Source organism: Lepisosteus oculatus, chromosome 13 (assembly GCF_040954835.1).
Source record: "Lepisosteus oculatus isolate fLepOcu1 chromosome 13, fLepOcu1.hap2, whole genome shotgun sequence".
Classification (NCBI taxonomy): domain Eukaryota; kingdom Metazoa; phylum Chordata; class Actinopteri; order Semionotiformes; family Lepisosteidae; genus Lepisosteus; species Lepisosteus oculatus.
The window spans coordinates 12465147-12481808 of NC_090708.1; the positions used below are offsets into that span (position 1 = coordinate 12465147).

Consider the following 16662-nt stretch of genomic DNA (forward strand, 5'->3'; position numbering starts at 1 on the left):
TTAAAACTAACATAAACATTTTTTAAGGTGTGACTCTACCCAGTTTAAGCAGTGGCAGGAAATATGAGTTGATTTTTGTGAATTTGTTAGAGAGCATAGTTTTACTTTGAGTTAAGTCCTGTCTTGGCCTGCTGTTTTGTATGAGAGGTGAAGTGTTTTATTGATTTTCTGCCCAGTATATTTACCTGACCTGAGATCATTTTACTAACAATCAAAAGAGGTGTCTACACTCTCCCAGTGAAGTGATTGGCTCACAGATATACATATCCTTATTTTGATTGGCTTATACCATGGGGCTGGTATGTCCTGTTTCTTCAAATTCCAAAGAACTGCTGAGTGTCTATTTTATGCTTGTTTCTTAAATGTTCTAATGAGTATCACACAAATGAAAAACTTGACCTTAAAGAGATAAACCCTCACGTATTCTGTGGAATGCCATGTCATGACAGTTTTCTAAAGAATTGTTTTTCATTAGTTTGGGAAACAATTTGAACGGATTCTGGTTTTATATTGTAAAGAATGCATTGCAGAAAGTTTTGAAAAGGTCCTCCAAGCCAGTTTGTATAGGAAGTCTGTGCATTTAAACAGACTGGTCCATTTTAGTTTTTGAACTGCACACCTAAAGATAAGCAACAGTTTGTTTTAAGCGTTATTGCATTTAGTGAGATGTGTGTTTTTTCCAGTGATGTTACCTAGACAGATCTTTAGACTGTGCAAGAGACATTGTCTTGCTACAGAAATAAAAATTGAAAGGGGAAAAACATGAATAATGGTGATATTCATGGAAAGTGGGAAAGTATGGAAAGTTAATTAAAAATGGACAACCTCAGTGTAAGATGCAAATGCAGAACAACGTCAAGCAAGATACTCCTTTTGACAGAATTCTAAAAATGACAAAAAGCAATATTCTGTGCTGACATAACCAATATAATCTTTCTACAAAAAGTTCAAGGTTGATTTTTTTTCCCCCAGTGGGGAGGAGAGTTTACTGAGTGTCATCATCCTGAGTTTGATAAAACTCTTCAAAGAGAGATTAATGTAAATAAAGAAATGCAGAGAATAAGATGTTTAGCCCATAAGACATATCTGAATAGAATTGAACTTCAAAGCTTTTTTGGTTTTTGGAAATAAAGTTGTTCACAGATAAGCTGAGTAAAAACTAGAAGTCAGTTGGTGCCAGAAATTTCAACCAAGTAGACTTTACAATTAACTTCTCATGGTAGATAATTCTGTTAATTCATAGCTGTTTCAGTTAACAAAGTGAGGTTAAAAGCCAATCCATCCTACGCGACTACATATAGATGGTTTTGTGCTGTGCTACCTGTTGCTCCAGGTATGACGCAATACAGCCCTAAGTATCCATCCGATAACCTCTCTGAAACTCTTGGTTACACTGTGTGGGTCACTCTGTACTTTTAGTTCATGATGAAGATTGCTTTCAGTAGTGGAGCCTGCATTGCTTCAGAGCTGATAACATAGCTCTCCATCTTAAGTGTAACCTATCCAAGTTAGATAAGCAAACAAGTGTTTTTACATTGTCTAGTCTTAACAAGATAGATCATGCTGTCAGGGAGTAGTAAAGCTTACTCAAATCGCTTCTAATTAACTTAGCCCATTTTCGTTAAAGGGAATAGTTACAAAAGCACTGTGTGTGACACCTGTGCCAATAAAGACCACAAAGCATGAGCAGGGAGAGAAGGATGAGAGAGGTATCCTGTTGCATTCCCAGAAAAGGAGTGACAACTAGCAGTTGATTTCTAGCCCCAGAAAGTTCAGACTGTACATACTGTAGTCTAGGCAGGTCAGCCCTAGCCTTGGAGGTGCTGCATGTCCACTCTAAATCCAATGAGTGTGGTGTTGTATATAGAAGTAAATAAAGAATATTAGAAAAAAAACATCAGGCAGAACAAGGCATTTTTGTTTGGTTTATTAAGAATCTTGAATTTATTTCACAATAAAACACAATTAAGGAATTACATTCTACAGTAATTATATATTTAAGTAGTCTGTTGGTAAAGATGTGACTTTACTAAACCCAGAAAAATAATACCTATTCATGTAATCAGAGCATTGGGCTTCAGAAGTGGATAATTGTGGGGCAAAGAGCTCTACCCAACAAAAAAACGATTCTTCCATTTTAATCATGCTTCCAGCGTTTGTGCCTTGTTTGAAAGAAGTATTTGTCCAAAAGGGTGTGGGGTGAAGGCACCCTGCTTGTACACGATCTTCCCTCTGACAATCGTAGCAAACACCTGTCCACGGAGCCTGAATCCCAGGTATGGCAACAACTGTAACATACCAAGCATCACGTGTCTCATTATGCTTTAGTAACCACAGCCTTGCACAATCTACATGGCTGATCTGTTTGAATCAACTTGATGTCCTCTTCTTTATATATTCTCCTATATTGAAGACTACATGTAACATTAACTGTTGTCTATTTAGCTTTCCTATTGTCTGGACCTGTGAAAAGTGCTGTTGAGCAGATTGCCCTTGACAAACTGTAGCAACAACTATCACATGATGACTGCTGCTGAAAACCTATTGTTTCTGAATTAGTTTAACTTTCCTTTTCAGATTGTATTAGGCAGGCTCTGCAGAAGTTTGTGAAAACAAAAAAATTGTGTTTTTTTTAGATAAAATTTGTAACATTGGAGAAGAAGGTGTAATTTAACCTTGGGATTTTAAAAAATATATTGATAATATAGTTTGATAATGATACATAACATAACTGTAGTTTTCTTTATCAGTTTCAACAGGGTGCCTTATACAGAATATTACACAGACAAGGTTTCCCTAGTAACCGTGTTCTTCTGAAATGATCTATATACTGTATACTGTATATTATATTGCAGCTACAATGATAAGACTTTACATTGAAATCTGTCTGAATCATCTACCTCTTGAGTAAATGACTTCTTCACCTTGTCCTTCACTCAAAGAGACATCATTTGTTCTTAAAAACTATACACTTCAAAACTTAAATCCTATTTTTTAGGTTTTATTTATTTATTTTCCACCTCCAAGCACAGTAAGTTTATTTCTGAATATTACCCTAGATATCTAGCTAGATGAAAAATAAAATGTCCTTTTAATTTCAAAGTTATTTGCTACATATTTGAAAACTAAGGCAAATTCTCTCTTGACAGAAAGGCAACTGACCTTGTTTTTGTGGTGTATGCATGCCTCAGTCACCTGTCATATAAAAATGACTGTTAATAAAACTAAGGGTAAAAAACACATGAATTCCAACAAAAGAAACAGAAATGACCTCCTTATCCTGGAATAGAAAAAAAGACTTTAGGACTTTTTACACGAAGGCTTCAAAATTCTAAAATGGGCTAACAAAATCCACCCATATCCATTTTGAGTTTAACACAGATATCAGGGCCAGGGGTTCATGAGGAAAGCAAAATAAAAAGCACTTAACCCTTTATAGAGATCTAGGACTTCCCACCATTATTCTGTCTCTGAACTCTGAATATGGGCTTCAGTGAGGAGGAAGGGAAAGTTTTTAGCAGGCAGTGACATTAGACTGCAGAATCTAGGTGGCCATCTTCCAAAGAGCAGATGTGACTAGTGGTCTACAATATTTTGTATAATAGCAGAGGTTATTACACAAAAACTAAACTTATGGCAATTAAAGGGTTAAAGGCTGAGAACTAGAGTTCCTCTAATCCTCCAGTCCTCCAGGACCTGTCAGGAGATGCACTGGGGCCCGGGAAGAAATGGCCTGTCTTTGGAGGCTGATTTACTTGAATGAGATGGCTTTGTGAGGGTCATGGGTAGCTGTAAGGTGACAGAAAGAGAGCAAACAGCATAGTTTGTGGGCAGCTTTTTGCATGTACTCCTACGTACTTTCCACATATACAGTTTCTATTTGAAAAGTGAATTTCTTGGACTCTTGCCTCAAATTCCATATCTGGGTCCCATACGACCAGGTCAGCATCATGTCCTGGGAGGAGAAAACCCTTTTGTCTGTCAAGGTGACAGAGCTCAGCGGGTTTCTGACACAGAATCTTCACCATTTCCGGCACTGAAAACCCCTTCTGACTGGCTGTTGTCCAGAACAGAGAGAGACCTGAGAACAAAATCACAGCAGAAGCAGAAAACAAATGAGACTTGGAATTCCTGTATTTCATGTTAGCGCAAAAGTGAGATGGCCTTATAGACATTAAAGCAACATTCTCAAAATGTACTGTAAAAGCCTGTGAGAATGCTAACAGATACCTCCAGACCAACAAAGAGCCTGAGACAACACTATCTTATTGATTGTGCTGAGTTAAGTAAATTGATTGGTTTACTTTCTTATCTGAATGGTAACTGCATCTGGCTGCTGCTTTAATCCCAGGGGTAGGAAAACAGACTCGATGAAATGTCTTTATAGAAAATCAAAAAGTTAATGAGCGACAGGTACAAAATTACTATGTTTATTTAACATATTTTTAAGAGATATGATACATTTTATAACTTAAAAATATTAAACAATATTATATTATTGTTTATTATATATAAAAATAAATATATATACAAATATTATTGAATTGCTAACGATATTCAGCTTATTTACAACTACTAGGGATAACGGAACAGTCTTTTGCTAGAAAAAAGTCTTTGATCACTACTTGATCAAAGAAACTGTACAAAACATTGCTCACCAGACAGTTTGATCATTTTAACAAAACTCGTGTTCCCATATTGTCACCAATCTCAGCCATGGGACTTTGGACAGGTCCTTCAACCTCTGTTATTTTGCGGTCAATAATTACCCCATCTTGTAAATGAGTAGTTCAGTGTTATTTACTCCAGTGTGGCCTTTGGACTGTAGCTAAGGTGAAAGTTCAAAGGCAGTTAGATTCTGAAATGAAGAATATTTAACCTTTATAATAGGTGAAATATTTAATAAAGGGTGATGTTTGCCACATAACGGCACTTTCTTAATTAACTCTCCACTTTCTCAGAGAGGCCCAAGTAAAATTGGTAATTTTTTGTAAGAGCTGAAGTATTGTAAACAATTTAAGCAATATTCTGTACTGTATATGATAGTATCTCTTAATGGTCCTTAAAATATTAATTACATTGAATCAAACTGTTAATGAAGATGCTGCAAGGTCCACTTCAAAACTCTCCAGAAATATTTAAATACCAATTACTCCTGCAGTGTATGGATAAAATTTGAATTCCTAACATCAGGGTTAGGTTAGTGTCATGTCTGAGTGTTTGTGTACAGTATCGCATGGTTCTCTATCCCTGGTCCCAGAAAATACTACTCCAGTTCATTTCATGGGACCTCTGTTTGCAGATTTTGGGAATTCTTTTACAGCTGAAGGGTACTCAGAGCATGCTACCAAATGATCTAAAAAGTACTTCTTTTAAAAAGACCATCTGTTAAATTAAGTGAAATTTACATGAAATTGTTCCAAATGTTTAGGAATTGTTGATTTAGTGGAGTCCAGGACTAAAGTACGTGTGAATTCTTGGGAGCTTTCAGGGTTGAATAATTAATTGAGAGCATGCTACTGTACCAAACTGTAGAGAGGAGATGCCACCCCAGGCTTGTGTGAAGTTGCCAGTGTCCACTCTCTTCAGTTCTGCGGTGCAGGGTGAGTGATCTGAGACCACCATGTCAATTTGCCCAGCTTTCAGAGCTGACCACAGCCTGTCCTGGAGATGGAAGAACACATATATTCTAAGTTATCATCAGCCACCCTACCTCTGCTTCATGTGCTGTAGAGGACACAGCTACATTGTTGTGGATCTGTAGGGCCATAAACAATCCTGATTTCTTTGAAATAGAAATACCTTAATAAATTAAGGAAGACGATTGCAAGACTGCAATCCGAAATGAGAAAGGCTACATCTACAGGTGTGTCCAATCTTGGTGGAGTGGTGTGGCTACAGGATCTCATTCTACCCCAGCTCTTATCAAGCTAAAGAAGCTGATTCAACTAGCTTAACTGGACCTCTCTTCAGGGTCAACTTGTCCTGCTGCTGTTTAAAGTGACTATAAAACCTTGTAGATACTCCAGGCCTCCCTAAGACCAGGGCTGGACGCCTCTGGTTTAAGATAAGCTCCATATCACTGTCGCAGATCAGAGATACGTTCAGGTTTAGACATTCCAGTTTGTTCTTCTTGAAAGAAAAACAATATAACAAGTACCCGTTTTCGATATTGATTATATTGATTCATTAGTTCAGTAAAAAAACACATTCTGCTTGGCAATGGCTAATCTTTCTTCCCGTGAGTGTTTTGTAGCTGTCACCTGATTGGCCTGTGCTCGGATGGGTGGGCAGCATTTGAACTGTGTGGCACCCGGGGGGATGTGCTCTGCAGAGAGGGTCAGGTAGTGGTGGGTGGTCTCCACAGTCAGAGGGGCACCTGCCTGCCGGGCAGCATGTATGGTCTCCAGTGCCTGGGCAGAAGACAGGTGGACAATGTGGCATCTTACCCTGGAAATGGGTAGAGCAGCCTAACAGTTAACTGTGCTGCGTGACTTGGATGCATGTTTCCAGTTAGATAAAAGATAGAAAGATAGCTGCTATTCAGCTAGCTTGAAAAATGCAGTCTAATCTTCTCTTACTGGTACTGCAGACAGAGCTGAGTGACTGTTTGAATGGCCTCCAGCTCCATGGTGTCAGGACGAGACTTGAGGAAGGAGGAATATTCACAGGGATCTGCAACAGATACATGGACATGTCAAAAACTATTTATCCTTTTGCCTAATTTGACCATTTTACTGTACCTTACTAAGCAAGCAGCAGCCAGAGGTCTGTACACGATGTTGAGGTATTACAAGCACCTTGAATTGAATCAATTATAGTACAGATGTGCCTAGACTGCTAAAATAGACCAATCATTGTGAGACTCTCAGTACAGGCATGTTTGTTTGTAAAATGCAAATTGATTGGTCCTAAGATGAGATGAGTGCTCTTGGATTGTTTGCCAGTATACTGATTCTTTCTTTGTCAGTCAGCCAATTTAGGGTGTTAGGGTTACAAGAAACTGCTGCTGTTCACATTCACTTGATTGTTACTGATCGTCCTGGCCATCAGATGGCTAATAAGGGGCCAACTTCACTGGGTGTGTGTCTGGACATTGCGACAGCTTTAATTCATTCAATGTCTTGTTTGAGAAACCACAGATTGCAGTTAAGATGGATGCAATAAAAAAGATCACTGGGAAGCACAGTCTCATGAAGAGGTCCAGTAGAGAACGGTTTCTTCTGTTTTTTTCAGTAGAGGAGATAAGGAAGTAAATAAAAAAAACACTTAACTTAAGTGGCTATTACTTAATTAACTGTATTTCAGTGTAGAAAGAGCCAGTGTGTAAAGAAAGCCTTGCTTGTTTCTGGTTGGCACAATGATACAGAGAGCAGTGGAAGGGAGCATCTGGAAGGAAGGGAGAATCTCAGGATCCATACTGTTATTTTTATGTTTGTTTCTATTTTATTACTACCGTACATCTTGTTTTGTGTTCATCCCTCACCTTCCTGTTCTGCGACTTGCTGCTCCACCTCTGTTTCAGCATGGAACTGCAAGGGCCAGGACAAGGCAGTTAGACAAGGCAACAGCCAGCAAGCCTGGCCACTTCAGCCTAAAGTAACTTCCAAGGGGTGGTACAGTTTTCCACCTCCTGTACACAGAGCATGACTTAATTTAACTTTGAGAAATGAGGGCCACCTTGGGGTGCAATGGCTCAGAAACAGACGTTATGTTTTATGGAGCTCAGGGGCTAAACTAAAATTCCTGTTGTTAGATGGCGATAGTTATTAACCTGAGCATCTCTGCACTTTCTCTGAGTGCTGTGTGGAGAATGAAATTGATTATAATTGATGATGATTCTGCATTGCTCTTACTGTATCAGTGAAGTGAAATAAGCATGTATTTTCTCAAGGTGGCTTTCTGGAACTTGGTTCAGAACCGCTTTCATGTTAAGCCACACGTTGGATGGATTTTATTTATTTGACCAGAGATGCAAATTGAATTGGCTTTTACCAGCAGGACACTGTCTGTGCCTTGTAACTGGGTCATGGCAGTATGAAGGTCACTGTCGGTCACATGCGGAAACTCCTCCACCCCACTGTGGATAAGAAAGCACTTGAACCCAAGTACCCCTGCCTGGATAAGAGGGCGAATCTCAGACTGCGGAAGCAAACACATGAACACACAATTAACCGCCATGTCTTTATTTTCGCTCTCTTCAATATCACAGGTCAGTCAATCTAAATGATGTTTAACATATTTCCACATCTAAACAAGAGACCATGACCGGGAAAGATAAAGCAGATTACCTGCAGAATATACTGAATCAATTAACTCTGAAGTTATTTATGGTTGAGGTTACAATATTTAACAAATGACCAAATACTCCTCTAAACCACCGTAGTGCCAGAGGCTCACAGTGGATCAGCACAATTAGATAAATGCTGCTAAACTGGAAATGTGTCAATCCTGAAGTGCATTTCTAAACCTGGACAGGGGATTGGCGAGGATTTTTTTCGGGATTACACGAGAGAATGTGGGGAGATTAGAGTACAGGCACTGATTTGAGTGAAAGTCCCAGTTCCTTACCTGGTTGCCAGGGACCACCCCTCCCCAGAATGCTGTGTCCACAAAACATTGTCCCCTTGCAGCCTGCACCTTGGTCAGAAAGTTCCTGACAGTGGTGGTGGGAGGGATACTGTTGCTGCAAGAACAAGGAGCAAGATAATCCTTTTTTTAACTCAAATAATAATAATACATTTCCTTACACTTATATAGCTCTTTTCTAGACCCTCCTCTCAAAGCACATTACAGCTAATGGGGACTCCCCTCCACCACCACCAATGTGCAGCCCCACCTGGATGATGCTACGCCAGCCATAGCGCGCCAGAATGCTCACCACACACCAGCTATCAGTGGGGAGGAGAACAGCCAGTTCGGAGATGGGGATTATTCGGAGGCCATGATTGGTAAAGGCCAGGATGGAAATTTGGAATAACAGCCCTACATAACACAAAGCGCCCTTTGATTTCATCCATTGTTTACATTTTCTATTTTCAAAACAAATCGGTTATATTGTCATATCAATAACCTTAGTGGCAGACTTAAGAAACCAAAAACTGGCAGCAGATCTTTGACTTTTTAATGAGGGGTTTACCAAGGATCTTCACTAAGTTCCTGAAAGGCAGGGCAGTGTTGAGTCTGCAAAGTTACAACTGGATGTTAATATTATACGTTGATATAAAAGTGTTTTTATTTATGAGAAAAGTTAAATAAAAGGAGAATTTAAGTCCAAAACAAGGTCTGACATTTATAGTCACACAAACTAGTTAATAGCACACATTTTTGGAGATGTTGACAAATGGTGCCTCACACATCCTCAGAGCACGCAGACATTTTTTGCCTTTGTTCATTTGTTTCATGTGAGCCACCCATTATTTACCAAATGTAATACAGTATGATGGTCTCAATCTGTGCAAAGAAGCTGAATACATGTCCTACATTGCACAAGGAAATTAAGTGCAGTTTCAGCTTGCAGTCAATGAGGCGCAGAAGACCTGTCTGTCCTTACAGAGGCATGTCCACAATGGTTGTCACCCCCCCTGCTGCGGCTGCCCGTGTAGCTGTCCAGAAGCCCTCCCAGGTGGTGCGTCCGGGCTCGTTCACGTGGACGTGACAGTCCACAATCCCAGGCATCACCAGTCGTTCACCCACGTCCAGCACCTGCCAACAAAGCATAACAAGCACGCAAAGACTCATGTTTGCCTCCTTCATGTCTGCTAACATCTAACATAGCTGGCAGAACAGACACTTAACCTGCATTAGGTTAGTCTGGGACTTTCTAGTATGGGCTTTCACCTTTGCCTTGGTCCTGTCTATTAATGCAGTGCTGTAGAAAGTTGTGCCCCCTAGTGGATGCCCAGAGTTAAAAAGAAAACTTCCCATGTGTCCACTATCCATTTTTATACATTAAGAGTACATGTTTTTCTTCTCTGTTTTTTAAGGTCCTCCTTACACTTATTCCAAGAAGTACAAAACAGTCTGTCTTACAGTTTGTATTACACAGGGACTGGGAATGGGAGAGAATTCCTTAGATCCTGCTTGCCATTCTGATTTGACCTCTTCTCCCCCTGATTCGAAAAAGTAGCCACACATTTCTTATTGATTTGACTTCTTACAGATTCTTTCCAGCAGGTGGAGTTTGCTGGACATTGTACAGTACAGAGGGAGCTGTTCTTACCTCATATGGTGCTCCTAAGCCTGGGTCAGAATCAGTGAGGATCTCTTGAATTTTTCCTCCTTGGATTATGATGACCCCAGGTCGGATTTCATTGCCATAAAGCACTCTCTGGCTCCTCAGTGCTCTAACAGTGGACCCAGGCTTCATCTTGCTAGCCTGAGTATTTAGGTATTCATAGAATAGATGTTATCAATCTGCCTTTTCCCAAGTGTGGACTGAAATAGTGCCCCATCTAGTTTTCCAGTACCTGTTTCTCCCAATCCTCTCTGGTATGACTCCTCCTTCATCTCTTGCATAACTAAACAGCAATATAAGATAAGAGTCTGTTGACCTGTGCTTTTTTTTTCTATTCTCTGCTTCCACGAACAATCAATATGGGAAATAAAATCAAAGAAAGTGCTAAGATCATTTTCAAGCACATTTTCAAGCCTACGTAATTAGAACATACTGTAAGTACGATTACAGTCATGATCTTGCTCCATTCCTACAGTAATAATAATAATAATAATAATAATAATAATAATAATAATAATAATAATAAAAACTTTATTTTATATAGCACCTTTAAAGGTGGCTTCTCAAAGCACTTTACAGAATGACGACAACAATAAATAAAAAGAATACACAGGATAAAATACAAGTACAATACACAGAGGAGACCGTGTATGGTGGTACTAAGTATAGTAGGAGCAAAGGGGTGAAGAATGGAACCAGTTAAGTAAAAGCTTTTCTAAAGAAGAAGGTTTTGAGTCTGGGTTTGAAGGAGTTTAGAGAAGGTTTAGTGACTCTCTGATATCCTTGGGCAGAGAGTTCCTGAGCTTGGGGGCATAACAGGAGAAGGCCCTGTCACCCATAGAAAGTAGATGGGCTTTGGGGACAGTTAGGAGACTAGATAAAGCATTGTGCTTCTGTCCTTGGAGTAGTTGGTTCTTGAATTAGTTTTCTGGCTCGAATTGATACTTTTCAGGATTTGAAATATTTATATCAAGCCACCCTGTACTTTTTGCAACCACAATTACTGTGTTTTTCCTGTGAGTTAACCAAGAAAATTTGTTCATTGTTTTCCTGGAACCATCACATAAAAACGCAAGCACACCTTCTGTGAGTTGGTTGCATTTCATTTTCTGAGGTTTGCATTGGTGTGCAGCTGCAGTATTTAAGCGCCAGCAGGTTTGAAGTCTATTACCACCTTTAACCTAAACAAAGATACTGTATAAACTGTTGCTGAAGCTGTGCATTTATTACCTAAGGTACACAGGTGTGCTTGAGCTTCGATGTGATGGCCTCTATATGCTGTAAAAAAGCTGTGGTTAGGAAAGGTGGTGCACCTCTTTAAGACAGCTCACAGCAACATCTCTTTCTGCTGATCAATTATTTACAATTCAGCTCCACTTAAGTGAGACTGAGCAGTTAGAAAACATTCGAGACATGTCCTTTTATTAAATGCAATATTCACAAGACATTCACAACTGCAGTTTTTTTTATATTGAACATCAATTCAGTCTTAAGAAAATTCTAATAAACATTACATGGTTTGTGCCATAGACAAGGCAAAAACTAAAACTCCTCCTGACATTTTCTAGGGAAAACCTTACACTTTTATGTTTAAAAAGAGAGATTACTCTTGACACAAAGCCAACTTATATTAACTGTCTTAATGTACAGGTAAAATAAATGATAATATTTTTCCCAGGTTCTAACATTATTTAATAACATTAATGTTATAATTATAACATTAGAAATCCAGTGTTATCCAATGACACGATGACTCACAATATAACATATTTGAAGTATCTTTACTTTAGCAAAACCAAACACCATATTTTTTTAAAAGAACTTGGTCAGAATAAAGAAACAAAAAATATATTCATTACTCATTCCTGTTAGTATAATCGGAGGGTCTAAAGGACCTCACGTTTGTAAAGATGTGGGTTGAAAAAGGCAAGTCTGTCATTTTCATTTCTGTGCTAGAAGCAAACATTTAGTGAATCAGTCCTGGGTCTCCTACATTTTCTGGAAGTATCACCTACAGATATACTTTACGATATGTTCAGTATATTTTCTCACATTCAGGTCTGAAAATATAACAGCTTGTGCTATTGATGACTGGAGATGGTCATCATCTCATTACCTTGACTTAACTTATCTTCACATATTTATGTGGCTGGGCTGGGATGCTGCCCCACCCTAAATTGAATGGACTGAGCTGAAGAGGATCACCAGGACACCTAGGGCCCTAGCCAGCCCATCGTACCTACCCTGTCTAAATAAACATGGTGCCATGGCACTGGCCTATTTTATAGGGCAATATTAGTTATGTGTCACGATTGTAGTCCCTCCTCCTTAAAGGTGCTCCAGCCCTTTCACTTCAGACTTAAATCTGTGCACCTGACCCCTGTTCCCAGTCCACCTTAAAAGCCAGGCGCTGACGTTCATCCTGGCTCTGCATCTGGTTTCCGCACCCTGCGAGTCCGGGACCTGGAAGCGCCTGGTCCCATTAAGGTTTTAATCTCTGTTCCCGTTCCCTGTCTGCCGGTTCCGACCCGGTTCCTGGTTTTAATTCCTTGTCTGGATGGATCACCTGGCTTTGGACTTATTCTTGCGTTTTTGGATTCCCATTATGGATTACTTTTGGATTGTTTGCCTTGGCCACAACCCCCCCCCCCCCCCCCGTGCACCAGCGCACTTTGGACACGCCCCCCTGTTGTCATCCCCGTATTCCTGCATGACTTTTTCCTAGTGTTTCCCCACTTCTTCGGATTGTGTCGTCTGCATAGGGTCCGGATAGAACTGTTCGTTACATTTTGTTAGTGAATGTTTCATTGTTTTATTGTCATTCAGACAGACCTTTTTATGCTTGAAATAGTAAATTGCACTTACAGTTTCATTCTTTTCTATAGAAGTCTTGTTTTAAAAGTGATTGGAAGGCTGCATTATTAGACACCAAACAATAATGGGCTGTTGAGGTCGCTCATGTATATTCTGGAAAAAAAATCACTTACAAGATAGGGGTTATGAATGTTTATTTTATTTATTGACTAAATGGAGTGGTGGCTCTGTGGCTAAGGATCTGTGTCTGTGGCTGGAAGGTCAAATTGTGTGGCCGGCAGAGGAATCCTACTAAGTTGGGCTCCTGGGCAAGGCCCTTAACCCCAACTGGTCCAGGGGGTGCTATACAATGGTTGACCCTGTGCTCTGACCCCAAGCTTCTCTCCCTGTGTGTCTCATGGAGAGCAAGCTGGGGTATGCAAAACGACTAATGCAAGGAATTGTATGTGGCTAATAAAGTGATCTTATCTTATCTTAAACTGCTTGGTCAATTCCTAAATTTCACCATCTTCATAACCTCCATCTGTAACAGATGATGTATCTAAAAGTCATTAATCATTTATCATTTCTGACGACACATGACGAATTACATAATGTGTGGCATAAGATGCACAATACCATATTTGGCAGAAGATTTTCTAGTAAAATAAGTTAGTGCTAAGGATTCTCACAATTTTTATTTAATATAACAGACTCAACGCTATTACAAAATTTCCACTGATGTGTGATATTCTTCTTTACAGACTGTTGATCTATAGCACCCAATATACCTCTTGCAGCTCAATTTAGAAACAAAGGACAGAGCAGCTATCAGATACTTCTGCATCCAATATTACTGCAGATGCATACCCGAGCCTGGATGTTAGCACTGATATGTTTCCCTTGCTTGAATCATCTAAAGATATTAATTGTCTCTGAGAGGAGGTAGTGAGACACAGGACTGCGTAGAGAGTAAGGTCCACAAGCAGTAAAATTACATTGTGTTTCATCAGGCTGAAACGTAACCATACCCCTGCCATGTTGTGGCACCTTCCAGATCTGCTGGAGACTCGGCTACCCTTCACTCCCCTGTATTGTGAGTGGACCTCCACAACAATGGATCCACCTCATTCCCACACTGCAGACGCAGGCTTGCTTGCACGTCATGATTTAACCATTCAGTGTGACTGATCTGCCAGCCTCCTTTAAAGGGGTAGACCTATGCATAATTGTTTTTTTCCATTTACCCTTTTTAGAAAGGTGGGGCAATATACGTATTCTATAGTGTACACTTTCAGTGTGCCTGTTTGTGAACTTATTTTATTTTTAGTGCTATATAGACTAATATGCTACATTTCAATAGCAACATAACATCCAACTTCTATTGTTAAATGGCTACCTATAAATCTACTGTAACATAGCAACAACTTCCGTTTTAAAAACAAACTTAAACTCTCATTTTAATTAAATACTTAATTTTAATCAGGTTTCCACTGCTAATCTAAATACTACTGTATATATATATATTAGACATTCAACAAAACAGAAGTTAAATCCAGAGCAGAATGGATGATGTATTTATATGAGAATAAGACATTCCTCATACAAATAGATTTGATAGGACACTTTATTATGGAACTTGAAAAAAAGGCGAACAAAAATAGCTTGAGTTAAACATATATGTTTGGGAAAGGTTCTAGCAAGGAGCAAGTGTGGTACTGCAGGATCTCCCAAGCCCGTGGTGCCACAATCTTTATGTGTCAGCTGTCATATTGGAATGATTCTCAGATCTGAATATAAATCAGTTTCCACGTCAAGACTTAACATACCTTGGTATTCTGGTATACCTCTATTCTGGATTCACGAACATCAGACAGCTTTCTCTTTCCTACCTAAAATAAGTTTCACGTTTCGCATTATTTTTGTCACTGCAGTTAATGGTTTCTCTCTCTGTATGATACCCATACCTATTGTAGCTATGATGTGTATGTTATATATCGAATGTCAGGATAAAAATTAATCTTACTGTGCTCCTTACTCAAAACTCTATGCCTATAATCAATAATAATAATTGCTTACACTTATATAGTGCTTTTCTGGATACTCCACATAAAGCACTTTACAGGTAATGGGGACTCCCCTCCACCACCACCAATGTGCAGCATCCACCTGTGCTTCTAAGAGATGGTATATTCTTCTTATTTTATTCATAGTTTATATGAATATGCTTTCATTTGTGAGTTCAGTGAGCTTTTGTCTTACTTTAAGAATGAGGATTCATTGCCCTTAAACTTTCAATCACACTGAAATGCTTTAGTATAATGTTTAGATTCTTGTTGTTTTAAAATCACAATCAAAGGAAGTACAGTATGTGCATTTACTTTTAATGTTGTATTTAGAAAATAGCTATGATTTCATTTGAATAATCAGTTATGCCAACAGCTGGTCCTCATAATATTACTATTGTGATTATGATATTATGATAAAAGGTATTTTGGAAACAGATGGCATGGAAGTATACAACTTTATTGAACTAACAGGTCTTCTTACAGTAAAATGAACCGAGAATGGGAAAACTTAAACTGCTGCAATGTAAACATCCTGGAAAATATCTGTAGATCTGTACTCCAAAGTTGAAGTACCAACAAATTTCACGTATGTAATAAACACCCATGTACGCTGAAGGCTGGAGTGTGTGAAAAGGTTTTGTGCTCTTAACAATGTCTCCAAGTGGAAGAAGATAGTTCAAGGGGAAGACAGGAGTAGCAATATGAATTGTCCACTACACAGAGGAACACATTTACCAAGGCACATGCAACCTGCAATCACACATCACAGTGCGCCCTTAACACACACACATGGATTAACAACATCTGACCAGAAGTAAGTGCAAAATGTAGTATCATCTTTTTGAGAATATATATCTCCACAGACAACCCATAACTCTTAGTTCTATATGCTAAGTGTGTGCAAATAATCTCTCCTTAGTAGATCCAAGCTCTCTGAAGTATTAAGAGATAAAGACATATCTTATCAGGTGACAGCTCTTGGCCTCACTTTTATTTAAAAGTCACAATTTGTCAGGGGTGAATTAACTGAGAACCAAATAGCTACCATGTACCAGAAGAGGCTGCAGATAATATATATATATACATGCGGGTACTTTGTAAAGTTTCAATGGTATCATTCTAACTGTTTTCTTTTTAATCCCCATGGTTCATATTTTAGTATTATCATAAAGGACGTTTTATTATTCATTTGAGGAAGCACATTTAACCATTTTCATAGCCTGACTGGACATTACAACTTGACTGAATGCATGGAACAATGGCCTGCATTGTTTATTATTGGGGATTACAAATACATAACAAAAGCCCAATTCACCAACATGAATGATGGGTTTCTGTTGCCATGTTTGTAAAATATATATTTATTTTGGTCAGTGTGGTGTATGATCCTCCTAGCAAGCCTGGGCCACAATCTAGAATTGTTTTTTGTATGTGTGTGTGTACAAATCTCCCATGGGATGTCTCTCCCTCACTGTTCTCTCTCCCCTCCCCTCTCTCTGCTGCATTGATGCTGCTGCCTCTCTCAGTGATGATGTCACTGGCTCAGTGCAACTCAGCATCCCT

General features: G+C 39.1%; 1 protein-coding gene across 1 annotated transcript; it reads right to left on the bottom strand.

Annotated features, from left to right (window-relative positions):
- Window positions 1-1917: 1917 nt before the first annotated feature.
- On the bottom strand, window positions 1918-10473 carry LOC102690023 (allantoinase, mitochondrial). The gene is made up of 11 exons (XM_006637777.3): window positions 10223-10473; window positions 9554-9705; window positions 8572-8686; window positions 7996-8142; window positions 7487-7532; window positions 6582-6675; window positions 6264-6450; window positions 5526-5664; window positions 3909-4081; window positions 3163-3195; window positions 1918-2288 (listed from the first exon to the last, which is right to left on the bottom strand). Exons 1-11 carry the CDS (start codon window positions 10367-10369, stop codon window positions 2142-2144), a joined length of 1380 nt encoding a protein of 459 aa, XP_006637840.2. The 5' UTR covers window positions 10370-10473; the 3' UTR covers window positions 1918-2141.
- Between the last annotated feature and the right edge of the window lie 6189 nt (window positions 10474-16662).

Bases quoted from the DNA above. Each gene is read 5' to 3' on its own strand.
- LOC102690023 (XM_006637777.3), bottom strand. From the start codon at position 10,369: ATGAAGCCTGGGTCCACTGTTAGAGCACTGAGGAGCCAGAGAGTGCTT. The intron at 8,143-8,571 runs GTAAGGAACTGG...TTGCTTCCGCAG, and splicing joins GGGTGGTCCCTGGCAACCAG to TCTGAGATTCGCCCTCTTAT. The intron at 6,676-7,486 runs GTGAGGGATGAA...TATCTGTTGCAG, and splicing joins GCAAGTCGCAGAACAGGAAG to ATCCCTGTGAATATTCCTCC.